Raw genomic sequence first — 14,270 nt, forward strand, 5'->3', positions numbered from 1 at the left:
AACGGATAAAAACAAGGGACCCGTCTAATTTCAACATCAACCAGAGGGCGCCATACTGTAGAAGACGTCGTGCCTAGTTCAATCGATTGTGCTTTATGGGAACATTTGGAAAGATAGAAGGAAATGTTCGGATCTGCCGAACAGTATCAGAAGTTTGCCTGTGACTTCTGAGGCCTAATTAAACCGACTGTACTATAACATCAAAAAATGCCCGTATACTTCAAGGCTTATTTAATCGTTTAACGTATAAGCCTTGGTTACATGGAGCCCTCTGTTGTAAGGGGCAAACACCACCGAGCCAAGTTCAGGCTTCACGTAGCCTCGGAGCACACGATTTAGGGAACTTTTAAGGTTAAAGTACTATTAGTTGGCGAATCTGACTGGTTGACGGTAGAATGGAGAGTGCACGCTCTGTTTCTTTTCATTTCTGCGTTCCACACAAAGAATTACGATGAATACGAGAGTCTTTATTTATGTACACCTGGCCTTATTTTTGGGCCATTAAACACAACAAAAAGGAAGAAAGAATTCATTACAAACCAACCTGAATTTAGTCAGGTTCCTGGAGACACCAATCCCGTAGCTCTTGGAGTCCAGGTTCTGTCCCACCTTCATGGTGTCACATGGCTTCTGCTGACTGAAGTATTCGTTGATCGTGGACTCGATCAAGAAGGCGAACTTGCCGTTCATGTGACGTACCCTCTCAGCCCCTTGCTCGTTGCTGGTCATTAAGACTGACCTCTCGGAGTTGTTCATGTAAGTCCACATGTCCATATACAGGGGGATTTTGGATTGCTATGAGCAGAGTGCATGATATATATTTTTTTATAGATCTGGTCGACACAAAACTATGACACTATTTTGTTGGGGTAGTCTGTATAGACTAGAACCATACAGGGCAAACCGATAACTGTCCACCATTTCTCAAAAAGGCTAACTGTTGAGTTATTTTCAACTGAAATGTTTGTAACTCTTCTTATTATTAACTGCAAAAAAAAACCTGCAAAGTGTCGTAACATACAACCAATGTCTTGGATAAAAACATCACTACACAAACTGGGGTATTGAAATTAACACCATTGGTGTTACCATATAATATGAGACTTTCTGGGACGATAGGTGGCAGCAGACTTTCCGGGTAAAGCCATTGTTCTCAGAATTAAGCGCATGCTCAGAACTACGTAAACATCGGAAATTTACCCGGTATAAAAAGTCTGCTGCCACCTAGCGTTGGCAAGTCTCCCATTATAAAAACCGTGGAGAGATTTAAAATGAGCACAATAGTGTGTTAATTAATAACACCAATGTAATTCATATGTCGGTCGCAAATGTTATTTTAACGCAATGAAAGACAAGCTTGGTGTGTACATGGAGTCATTATTGTTGTGTAGAATTTTTGTCTTCTTCCAAATTGTGGATGGACGACTTCTTGTGTATATATTTTGTTGTTTTATTTTTATTTTTGTTTCTCTTCAAATGACCAGGATCTAACTGTGTGTTTAATAAAACAAATATTATTGTTCGTCCATTGTCGTAAAAAACACTCATTTCACAGTTAAAAAAAAAACGAAAAAAAAACACAAAAAAAAACACGAGGAAACTTGTCCACCCAATACACTTTATCCTGTGATTTGGGAATTCATGTTTATCGCCCCAAAAAGAAAAAATGTTTTAGATGTTAAATTTGCATCGGAGATAAGGAATATGAAATAATGATTCTGTTTTTCCCCTAAAACCGATTAATATGCCTGTGATTTTAATTTCACAGAACTCGGAAAAGTACTGAGCATACAGCGCCAAAACACATCGGAGTATATGCGTAAAAATTTTAATTAAAATAATTATTCTTCTCAAAAACTCCTGAACTTTTACCTTGAAGAACTCCAGCGTGGATCCCTCCCCAAGCATGCCGTAAGAAACGTCTTTGCTCTGGACAAGGTCTTGAGCTGATTTGATGTTCGTTACCATACGCTCGACGGTCAAGAAAGCAGCGAGGTTGGCCGTGTAAGACGAGATGATGATGAGTGTGAAAAACCACCAGACTCCCCCCACGATGCGACCGGACAACGACCTAAAAGGAAGAAGTCACGAGGAAGTCTTGTATTTTTACTTTGTTTTCCTCTCTTTTTTCAAATTGAGAATGTTTCCACATGCATATTCAATTCACTTCAATTAATGTATTTGTTCATTAAATGCACTGGACACGTTTTTGGTAATTATCAAAGACCAGTGTTCTCACTTGGTGTATCCCATCATAAACATAGAATAGCAAGCCTGTGAAAAATCGGGCTCTTGGTCATCGAAGTTGCGAGGAAATGATAACGAAAATAACACCCGTGTTGGACGAATATGTGTGCTTTCAGTTAGGAATAAAAGACTTCTAGCTAGAAGTATTTTAATATTTTAGAGAGAAATTACCTCTTTCTCAAAAACACTGTTACTTCAGAGGGCAATGTTTTGTACTATCAACAGCTCTCCAATGCTCGTTACCAAGTCAGATTTTAAATTAGTATTTATTTTGAGTGATTACCAAACGTGTACCCTCCCTTTAAAAAGGTAAAAATGGAAAATTTAAAATGTCAAAACATTGATAAAATCTCAAAAACAGAACACTAAAAAATACAGAATAACTAGGGCCCAATGAGCTGTTTAAGAACACAGAGTAGCTAAGCACAACGAAATTATGTTTACCTTGCTGAGGTTACCAGCCAAGCTACAATAGTGCATGCACATTTTCTGACTCTAGAATCCTGCTAAGCTATAACATATTATAAGTGTTAAGGCAAACTTGTCAGCAAACTTGTTAGTGAAGCAGCTCTATAAAATTGGGCCCTGATTTTTATGGTATCTTCTCACGTGAACATCTAATTATTACCTAATGGAGTCTTTAGCTCAGAAGTCTTTTTGAATTTGTAAAATTAATAGTGTGTATACGTTTGTGCTTTTTATATTACATTATTGTTATAATAGCGTACCTTCTTTGTCACGGAACTGCCCCTTTGAAAAGTGATTTTATTTGCTTTGATGTGATCCTTAAGGCTGCTGTAGAATTTTGTCTTTTCGTGAAATTGTTTTGTTTATGTAATTTTTTCATCTTCTAAGTGCACAAAATAGTGAAAAACTGAATAAAATGTTCAGCAAGTAGACCAGTGTGTTTAATATTGACTGAAATTAAACAGTGTTTGTTGTCTTTACCAATCCTATATACAGACCTTTATAAAACACGGGAGAATTTTAGGCAAATAGTGTATGGGTATGTCACCTATAGCAAGGAGGTAGGACAACAGGTGGGCTTGCAAAACAATCAACTGGACTCAAAGAAACTGAGGGCGACAAATCAGAAGATGGAGACAGACAGCACATGATAGAGTGAAATGGAGAATCGGTGACGAAGCTTTCCCCTTCGCTCGGCCCCAGCGCCTTGCTAAAAACTGGCCGCTGTGGGAGAGCGAATCTTTCCTCAACCAATGGAGTGAAAGAGGCTAGACAGACGAGATATATAGAAGTTAAAAATGATGACAAAAATGTTATACCTTGGCGATATATCACATCCTTGCTGCATAAGAGCTCCGAACGAGAACCAAAGACTGTTTGTGATTCCGAAATCATTGGTGGTCTTATCGTTGAGTTGATTGGTGCCGCTTGGCGCCTCGTCTGTCGGTACCCGAGTGTACTCAATCGGGTACCACTCCTTGGGACTGAAGCGACTTACAAGAAACAGCACCACACTTACTCCTGTCAATAAAAAGGTCATGTAACTTTCACATCATTCTTTTAATTACTCAAAATATGTTTTTGCTTAAAACCTAACTTGGTAACGAGTAATAGGGAGCTGTTGATAGTATAAAACATTGTGAGAAACGGCTCCCTCTGAAGAAACGTAGTTTTCGAGGAAGAAGTAATTTTTAACGAATTTGATTTCGAGACCTCAAGTTTAGAATTTGAAGTCTCGAAATCAACTATCTGAAAGCACACAACTTCTTGTGACAAGGGTATTTTTTTCTTTCATTATTATCTCGCAACTTTGATGACCAATCGAGCTCAAATTTTCACAGGTTTGTTATTTTATGCATATGTTGAGATACACCATATATGACTGGTCTTTGACACTTATCAATAGTGTCCAGTGTCTTTAAAACCAAAATATAGTTAATGGCCTGACGTTTCGACCATAAGTATTAAAGTGAGATACCTGTTCATTATGTTGTGTTGTCGTTTAGCCTTCAAGAAAGACTCTGCTATAGGGTTGGCACTTAAAGGCACAGCCGTCGATTTCACCAAACTCCTCTTAACTTAGGATTACCCATAGGACTTGGGACGAGGCTAGTGAAATTGGCTGTAGGACACCTTTGGTAATTATCAACGACCAGTATTATCACTTGGTGTATTTCACCATATCAATAAAATGACAAACCTGGCCAGGGAAATTTGAGCTCAATTGGTCAAGGTTGCTGATGGAAAATAATGAACGAAAAAACATCCTTGTTTTACACATTTTGGTTGCTTTCAGATAGCCTGAAGAAGATAATGCATCTTTTTCAAAAACTACTTCACTTCAGAGGGAGTCGTTTCTCACCTATAAGTTTGCCAAGTAAGTTTTATGCCAACAACATTTGAGTAATTCTCAAATGTGTCTCGCGCCTTTCAACCAATGTCTCGATCACGCATTCATGTATTAAATATCAAAATGATGACTGTGGGTTAACAGTTGGTCTTAGATCGTCTTCGTTTTTGCTGTAAATGAAAATTTAACTCAAATTAACAAAAACAATCTTGTATACAGTTTGGCAAGGAGTTTAAAAGACACGGAACAGTGGTGATTTGACTTCTTTTGTGTGTGTCAGAATTATTCATGCAGCCAGCGTTAAAAGTGAAAACCAAAAACATGTCTTTATGTTATGTTTTGACTTTAAAATAATGTTTCTACCTGCGTAAGCGAGCACAATACACATCCAGATCTCGTAGGACAGAGGGTGCATAAAGGAGAACACATCCGGTTTAGTGGTCTGGGGTTTCTTGATCATAATGCTGATGCCTAAACTCATGAAGGGCTTGGTAAAGTCTATGACTCTCTCTCGATCCGATGTGATCGTAAGCGGCGCTACAGCGAGGTCCGCTTTCTGTGAAAATAAAAATGGTATGATACATAATTGCAGGCACGCATTCTCATCAATGAAGGGAAGAAAAATGGATTATGCAGTGTGGTGTAGAGATGCATCCCGGTGATGATACGATCGAATACATAAAACAACTCAGTCATTTTTAAAGAGTTTGTACGGTATTTTTGTGTATTTGTTGTTTGTGTTGTTCTTGATGTAGGTTAATCCGCCCCCATATCAACGCAAACTAACGAGAAAAATTTCAGTTGTTTGAGGACACTACGTTCAGCCTGTTAAACTTTTTAATTACTTCAACACAATGTCTTTGTTTACAGGTCTGTGGGTGTTATATTATACTTTGATATGAGTTTGCCTCCCGATAGAAAACGACTAAAAGAAGTAGAGGCAAGGATACAAAGTGTGTGTTTTCTTGGTGAATTAGTTTCCAATGTACCCCATGATATGAACAATAAGGCTGGTTTTTAAATCAATATTATCACAAACCTCACCACACCTCTTTCTTCAAGACCAACCCTTAGATTAAACCCCTTCTGTTAAGTCACTTTTTTTTTTAAGAAAGTGTAAATTATTTTTACGAATCTGAAACTACTTATCTGTAGATTCTTATAACAAACTAAAGTGACAGTTCAACAATGGAAATAACTGTAATTCGTAACTAGTATGCTTATAAACCTTGCAAAATAGTTATAAATGTGACCAAACGTCATTTGTACAAAGGTTTTGGGAAAAGTTTAAGTCAGAGAGAGTAGACTCTAAAGTGTAGATTCGTTCCTATAACTATCCACGAATCTACACTTTTTCGTCCATTCTCCTTAAAATAATTATTCAACTTACCCCATCCACCAGCTCTCCCACCATACCATTCCACGTGCCGTTGATGGGTATCCCGTAAGCCTTATCATGTACCAGGTTTATCTTGTATTTAAACGGGGTCTTTTTGACGATTTCCTCCAGTAGGTCGATGGCGTAGCCCTGGTACCTATTGTTACCAAAATATAGATGTCGGGGCTCCTTCAACATCAAGTATGGGGGTTCCTGTATTAAGTGAAGAGATTTAGAAAGAGGGATAAGTTAAAAGGTTGGATAATTTTAGTTTAACTGGAAAATTTTCTGTACAAAAATAAAGGAAACAATGTGAGAATGTAGCAACAGACCAATGTCTTATTCATCCGAAGAGAACAAAACAGAAAACGCCAATATTCTGCGTGAGGTTTATCTTATAATAATAATCATCATTTGGGAGGCTAATCATCCTTACTCGCAGCTAAGAGCTGAATATTGCGAAGGACGCGGCAACAACGTGTTCGAGAAGCAGGCATGCAAGGGCGCCTTAAACTGCCAGCCACATCAACCCATTACGTTGGGATTCTGTTTGAGCATGGAGGAAGTTGGAGTTGATGTCATATTTAATGACTGTTTTTTTATAGTTTTTTTTTAGTACAACAAGCCCTTAGCCCTGGTGTTTTAAAAGTACACAAAGCAGCCCTGGTAGGAGGTCAGTGCCACTTCAACAGGGGAGTCCAGCCTGAGCTAACTATGCCCAACATGTTTCCAGCAGTTTCCCTAGTGACATTGGGCTTCTCCTCAAAGAATTCCTTGGATTCATAGTACACAATCAGCACACATTATGAAGAGGGTATAATCATGTCCCCCCCCCCATATCGACCACCACATTTGTTCTTTATTAGGACTCGAACCCAATACCTTTATGTTGTTAGCCCAACTTGCTTGTAGCACTCAATGACGTAATGCAATTACAAACATAATCCTGTTTTGCAAGAGGTTCGTCATTTGTGAAAACATTCAATCAGTTGACTCAATTGACGGAGTTCTTTTATAAAGGTTTTTTTTTTTTTACCAGGCAGCTTAAAGCACTTTGGAATGTTGATCAGAAGAGAGTTAATTTGCAGTACCTGCATGTGTTCCCTTTGTGTGATATAGTCAGCCCCCTCATCACAAGGGAAACCGCTGGAAACCTGAGTACATTACATTGGTGAGGTCCCCAACTTTGTTCAAAAATTCACCGCACGTCTATAGCCACCATGGTGCACCAATAGTACAAAAAGTGTATACATGGACGCTGTTTGCACTTTTAGTAATTGTCAACGATCAGTTATATTCTCACTTGGTGTGTCCCAAAATAATGCCTAAAAATAACAAACTTGTGAAAGCTTCGGCTCTATTGGTCATTGGCGTTGCAAAAAAAAAGAATAACAACACAAAAAGTTGCCATTGTTGCATAGAATTGTTTACTTACAATTACTGATGTTACTAAGTAGGTTTTATTTTTGGAGTTGCCAGGACCATTGCCGTTAGCGTAGGCAACATTGTCAAACTTAAGTTGTTTCACAGCTTTGGCGTCCCACGTTCCAATCTGTAAATACAGAATAGGTATTCGAAGAACTTAGAGATCCATCGGTTTTTTTAACACCGACAAAAAAAATCACCCCCAAGAAAAAAAAAAATGAAATAGGGGACTTATGTTTTTGTTTATTTTACATAATACAAATGCAGTTCGAAAAAATGCTTTGACATATGTCCTTTAAAACAGTCGTTAGAGGCTATAATATGAAACAAATGGGTGGAGAGAAGCAATTGTCATTTTGCTCAGGGACACATGCGTCACGACCGAGATTCGAACCCACACTCTGCTGAACAGAAGCACCAGAGCTTGAGCTCTTTACCGCTCTGCCACGGCAAAGCACCAACACTATTGTTCACACATTCTCAAACATGCATCCCTGTGTTCATTGTCCCTGTACTTAAGATTTTTCCATAGACTTTGTACACAAAATTCCCTGTGGAGCACCCAGGTCTTTAGAATTTCCCTATGGGTCCTTTTATTTTCCCTTTTTTGTTTTGTCATTGGTCTCCAGAAGGTACCGAATTTGAGACCACGGTCTCTTAAAATGAGTTGGTCCTACACAAATCATTACTCCATTATACATTAAATATTAATTACTGCAGGGCCTTAAAGTCAAACATCCATTTCCAAATATTGATCTCAACAGGAGACGCTCTGATTTTCTATACACGATGTGACCTCTGACGTCACACGAAAACCATAGCATGATTCGCGCGCATACCGCCGGGCAAAACCTTTGTGTTTTGGCAGCCAGCTAGAAAGTGTGTGCAATCTTACCATGACTACGTGTCTTTTTGCCCGGCGAAACATGACGTATACAGTGTTTTTTCAACAGAGGGCGCTTTGAATGTAAACAATAGGTCACATCGTCTATAAGAAAATATATTTGAAATTTGTTTTCACAATCTTTTAGACTTTAGAGAATGTTTGGGTTTTGTGAGCGGACGAAGATCTCACACTTTCTCACGGGTTTATTTTACCTTTTGCATTCCGTCATCGAACAGACTCAGTATATTGACAACGTAGTTGGATCTCTCTCCGAAATTATTGAAAGATATTGGACCAGTAGCACCTGTAAAGGACACCTGCAACAATAATAATAATAATAATAATAATAATAATAATAATAATAATAATAATAATAATAATAATAATAATAATAATAATAATAATAATAATAATAATAATAATAATAATAATAATAATAATAATAATAATAATAATAATAATAATAATAATAATAATAATAATAATAATAATAATAATAATAATAATAATAATAATAATAATAATAATAATAATAATAATAATAATAATAATAATAATAATAATAATAATAATAATAATAATAATAATAATAATAATAATACTAATAATAATAATAATAATAATACTAATAATAATAATAATAATAATAATAATAATAATAATAATAATAATAATAATAATAATAATAATAATAATAATAATAATAATAACAATAACAATAACAATAACAATAACAATAACAATAACAATAACAATAACAATAACAATAACAATAACAATAACAATAACAATAACAATAACAATAACAATAACAATAACAATAACAATAACAATAACAATAACAATAACAATAACAATAACAATAACAATAACAATAACAATAACAATAACAATAACAATAACAATAACAATAACAATAACAATAACAATAACAATAACAATAACAATAACAATAATAATAATAATAATAATAATAATAATAATAATAATAATAATAATAATAATAATAATAATAATAATAATAATAATAATAATAATAATAATAATAATAATAATAATAATAATAATAATAATAATAATAATAATAATAATAATAATAATAATAATAATAATAATAATAATAATAATAATAATAATAATAATAATAATAATAATAATAATAATAATAATAATAATAATAATAATAATAATAATAATAATAATAATAATAATAATAATAATAATAATAATAATAATAATAATAATAATAATAATAATAATAATAATAATAATAATAATAATAATAATAATAATAATAATAATAATAATAATAATAATAATAATAATAATAATAATAATAATAATAATAATAATAATAATAATAATAATAATAATAATAATAATAATAATAATAATAATAATAATAATAATAATAATAATAATAATAATAATAATAATAATAATAATAATAATAATAATAATAATAATAATAATAATAATAATAAATTTGAGCTCAATCGGTCGTCGAAGTTGCGAGATAATAATGAAAGAAGAAACACCATTGTTGCACGAAGCTGTGTGCTTTCCGATGCTTGATCAAGTTCGTGAAAATCAAGTTCGTGAAAATTACTTCTTTCTCGAAAACTACGTCACTTCAGAGGGAGCCGTTTCTCACAATGTTTTGTACTATCAACAGCTCTCCATTACTCGTTACCAAGTAAGGTTTTATGCTAGTAAATAGTTATGTTGAGTAATTACCAATAGTGTCCACTGCCTTTAATGGGACAGTTTTACTCAACAACCTACTCCCCCGGTACAATATTCACTCAATAAATCACAAATACAATTCTGCAAACTTACACAACTCGAATACATCACTTAGTTTTTAGTTTTATTAATACCCTTTTTAAGAACCGGAGAACATTCTTGTCAAACTCCCACGGTCTGAACGGATCATCGTCGCAACTCCTCTGGCCTCGATTGTCAAACTGGTCAAGTTTCTTCTCTTGTTTTAAGATTTTCACCGTCTTATCGACAAGATCCATCATCAGTCCTGATCTATGCTGTAAGAGTAATCGAGTATGTTACTTGTGGGTAAAGTTAGTACAGATCTCTGACTTTTAACAAAATGATAAAAACTCATTTTATAGCGCCCTTAAAAAAAAAAACCAGGGTTCTGAGGCGCTTTACTGAAGTTAACAACTGAACAATTAACAAATACTGAACAGATTCAGATAACGGATTAAGAATACTTTTAAGAAAACATCATACTAATAAAGTTAAATTCCCTAAGTTAGGACCAGTAACTCGAAATAGACTAGTCTTAACTGTTTGTGAAATCCACATTCTGGGCCCAATTTCATAGACCACAAAAAGTAGATTAAATACAACACAACTCACTTACATGATTTATCCAATATTTTAAGATTTAAAAATATACATCCTAAAAATGAAGCATTCCAAAATCTCAAAGATTTAGTTTCAAATAAAGAAAATGTATCCCTAACTACAATCCTTTGGGATTCACTTTAAAATCTCTCCCATTAAGAGTGATTCCATTCAAAAACTGAATGTAACACGGACTGGTATCATGCTAATTGTTGCTAAGTACCTTATCGTCAGAAAATTTGTCTGCATAAGCAGCCCTCATGTGAACTTGACCCCAGGGCCAAATTTCATTGGGCTGTTAAGCACAAAAATTTGCTTAGCGTGAATTTGTTTTCCTTGATAAAAACAGGTTTAACAGAACTAAATTTCCTTTTTGTTGCTTGTTACTTGTATTCAGCTGTTAAATTGCTTATCCTGAAAATCACGTGGAAATTTTTATTGGTAATCCTGTTTTTATCGAGGACGACATTTCATGCTTAGCAAATGTTTGTGCTTGGCAGTTCTATGAAACTGGGCCTTGGTCCCGCGGTGTTTATAGTGTGTTTACTTACAGTCAATACATTCTGCTGTCTGCTTATGGTCGATGTATTCTGCAACTTGATGTAGTCCCATGCTCTTTTCATCTGGATGAAGCTAAGCGACGTTTTATTTAATATGTTAAATCCGGTGACGTTCATCCCACCATATTGAAACTTCTCCATGTTGATTTTATCAATATCCTGACAATAATTATGAGCACAAATATATTACAAATTTGACCCACATTCTGGTAAACTCGTAGTACAATAAACAATAGACGCGTGTAAGATACTTGTTAAAGACACTGGACACTATTGGTAATTGTCAAAGACTAGCCTTCACAGTTGGTGTATCTCAACATATGCATAAAATAACAAACCTGTGAAAATTTGAGCTCGATGTGTCGTCCGAGTTGCGAGGTAACTATGAGAGAAAAAACACCCTTGTCGCACGAAGTTGTGTGCTTTTAGATGGTTGATTTCGAGACCTAAAGTTCTAAATCTGAGGTCTCGAAATCAAATTCGTGGAAAGTTACTTCTTTCTCGAAAACTATGTTACTTCAGAGGGAGCCGTTTCTCACAATGTTTTATACCATCAACCTCTCCCCATTAATCGTCACCAAGTAAGGTTTTGTGCTTATAATTATTTTGAGTAATTACCAATAGTGTCCACTGCCTTTATTAAGGGAGGGTCATTGCATGAGGCATTGCATGGTGAGATGTTAATGTATATTCAGTTGGAGGTAGCACCAAGCGTGTACCTACTTTGCTGTGTAGATTGTGTTCTTTAGAAATGAATCAAACAAATTAGTAACAATGAAAACGTACTCGATAAAGAGCACTAGGGATCTGTTAATACGACAAAACATTGTTTAGAAGACCCTCTTTGAAGTTTGAGAGAAAGAGGAAGTTTTTCACCCACAGATTTAAATCTGAGAAAGGCTTTAGGCATGGCTTCAGACATGAAGCCTTCCTGGGACATCTCATATCACACAATCTATACTGCAACAAGGGTGTTTTTCTTGCAACTTCGATGATAAATGGAGCCTAATTTTCACAGGTCAGTTATTTTGTGCACATTGTAACAAACCGATTCAGGATACCTGTCCACTTAAAGGCAGTGGACACTATTGGTAACTAATCAAAATAATTATTAGCATAAAACCTTTCTTGGTAACGAGTAATGGGGAGAGGTTGATAGTATAAAAAATTGTGAGAAACGGCTCCCTCTAAAGTAAAGTAGTTCTCGAGAAAGAAGTAATTTTCCACCATTTTGATTTCGATACCTTAGATTTAGAATTTGAGGTCTCGAAATCAAGCATCTGAAAGCACACTACTTCGTGTGACAGGGGTGTTTTTTCTTTCATTATTATCTCGCAACTTCGACGACCGATATCTCAAATTTTCACAGGTTTGTTATTTTATGCATATGTTAAGATACACCAAGTGAGGAGACTGGTCTTTGACAATTACTGATAGTGTCCACTGGCTTTAAGAAGACCCTCTTTGAAGAATGAGAGAATGAGGTAATTTTTCATCCACATATTTGAATATGAGAAAGGCTTTAGGCATGGCTTCATGCATGAAGCCTTTCTAGGACATCTTATATCACACAATCTATACTGCAACAAGGGTGTTTTTCCTTTCAATAATTGCTTGCAACTTCGATGATCAAATGAGCCCAATTTTCACAGGTCAATTATTTTGTGCACATTGGAACAAAACAATTCAGGATACTGGTCTTTGAAAATAAACACCCTCTCAGCCTTTAAACATGACGTTAATGTTAAGCTTAAGTTTTGTTTTTATGAAAATTATCATTGTTTTTATACTCACAAGATCCATGAATATGTAGTGATAGGATGCAGTCACCATGCCGAGCAGCGGTATCTGGAATAGTTTTATAAAACATCAAAGAATACGATTAATGAGTGTGTGCACCTGCGAAATTGCCTTAAAGTGATCATCAGGTACCAATACGTCAATCCTTTCTCCAATGACTAAATAAGCCATTTGCACAAACAGTCGTATTTATCGGTTCCCTAGAATAGAGCATTCCACATTTTATCTAAAAAGAGGTTTCAAGTCTCGGAGATGTTGTAGGGGCAGAAAACAATCTCCACTCTAAATACTTTAAAAATATATCGCGTCAAATACAGACCACCACATATCTGATCATTAACAACAGTTGGGCATTTACACAAGAATTATATCAAAAAAAATTATTCTTAGATGGATAACATTTTATTATTTAAAATTTTTTGTTAATGGTATGGATATAAATACTGTACCGCCCAACGTCGGGATAAGGTGGGGGTGCCAAGCCATCGGGAGTTTTAAGAATGCATATTAGACTTTGTGAACGAGTTTTTCAGAGTTTATCACATTTTACATGTACGGAATGAAGTATGAACTATGGCATATTCTCATCAGGAACAGGTCATCATAATCGGAACAACTGGAACATTGCCAGTTTTTGAAAAGCTCGAAAACCCACACGGACAAGGAACCGATTTGTATTTAAAGAAGAGAAGGGAAAGTGTTCAAAACCTGTTCCATTAGTAACTTGGTGTTCTTGTTGCTTGTATCGCATATGATCTGCTGGCGTTTGGTATCACGGAACTCCCGGAGTGTCTGGATGATTGAGGACCTGTTGTTGATTTTCCGGAACGCTACGTCATAGGTTTTGAATGAGAGCCTCTCCATGAGTGCATGCAGCCGGAGAAGTCCTGGAAAAAATTATAATTTTAAATATCTGCTATCTTTTAACTTTTTGTTAAATAAAAATAACTGATCTTTAAAGGAACACGTTGCCTTGGATCGATCGAGTTGGTCTTTGAAAAGCGTTCTGTAACCGTTTGTTGTAAAATGTATATGGTTAGAAAGATATTGTAAAAGTAGAATACAATGATCTACACAAACATGCCTCGAAATTGCGTTGTTTTCTTTTTACCCTGTCGACTAACACGGTCGGCCATTTATGGTATAAATGACCGACCGTGATAGTTCGCGACGTAAAAGGAAAACCGTGCAATTTCGAGTGATACTTGTGTGGATCATTATATTCTACTTTTAAAACATCTTTCTAACCATGCATTTCATAAAAAAAACCGGTTTAAAACGCTTTTAATA

General features: G+C 35.0%; 1 protein-coding gene across 1 annotated transcript in view; it reads right to left on the reverse strand.

Annotated features, from left to right (window-relative positions):
• The window catches only part of LOC139935981 (glutamate receptor 4-like), a 41,481-nt gene that overhangs the window by 9,851 nt on the left and 17,360 nt on the right, over positions 1 to 14,270 (reverse strand). The window contains exons 4-14 of the mRNA XM_071930650.1: positions 13,689 to 13,867; positions 12,975 to 13,028; positions 11,172 to 11,339; positions 10,134 to 10,295; positions 8,466 to 8,570; positions 7,378 to 7,494; positions 5,955 to 6,155; positions 4,928 to 5,120; positions 3,534 to 3,735; positions 1,873 to 2,071; positions 545 to 795 (exon numbers count right to left, since the gene is read on the reverse strand). Of these exons, the coding sequence (XP_071786751.1) occupies positions 545 to 795; positions 1,873 to 2,071; positions 3,534 to 3,735; positions 4,928 to 5,120; positions 5,955 to 6,155; positions 7,378 to 7,494; positions 8,466 to 8,570; positions 10,134 to 10,295; positions 11,172 to 11,339; positions 12,975 to 13,028; positions 13,689 to 13,867 (1,831 nt within the window). The remainder of the gene's footprint in view (positions 1 to 544; positions 796 to 1,872; positions 2,072 to 3,533; positions 3,736 to 4,927; positions 5,121 to 5,954; positions 6,156 to 7,377; positions 7,495 to 8,465; positions 8,571 to 10,133; positions 10,296 to 11,171; positions 11,340 to 12,974; positions 13,029 to 13,688; positions 13,868 to 14,270) is intronic.

The sequence above is a fragment of the Asterias amurensis genome, chromosome 4, assembly GCF_032118995.1.
Source record: "Asterias amurensis chromosome 4, ASM3211899v1".
NCBI lineage: Eukaryota > Metazoa > Echinodermata > Asteroidea > Forcipulatida > Asteriidae > Asterias > Asterias amurensis.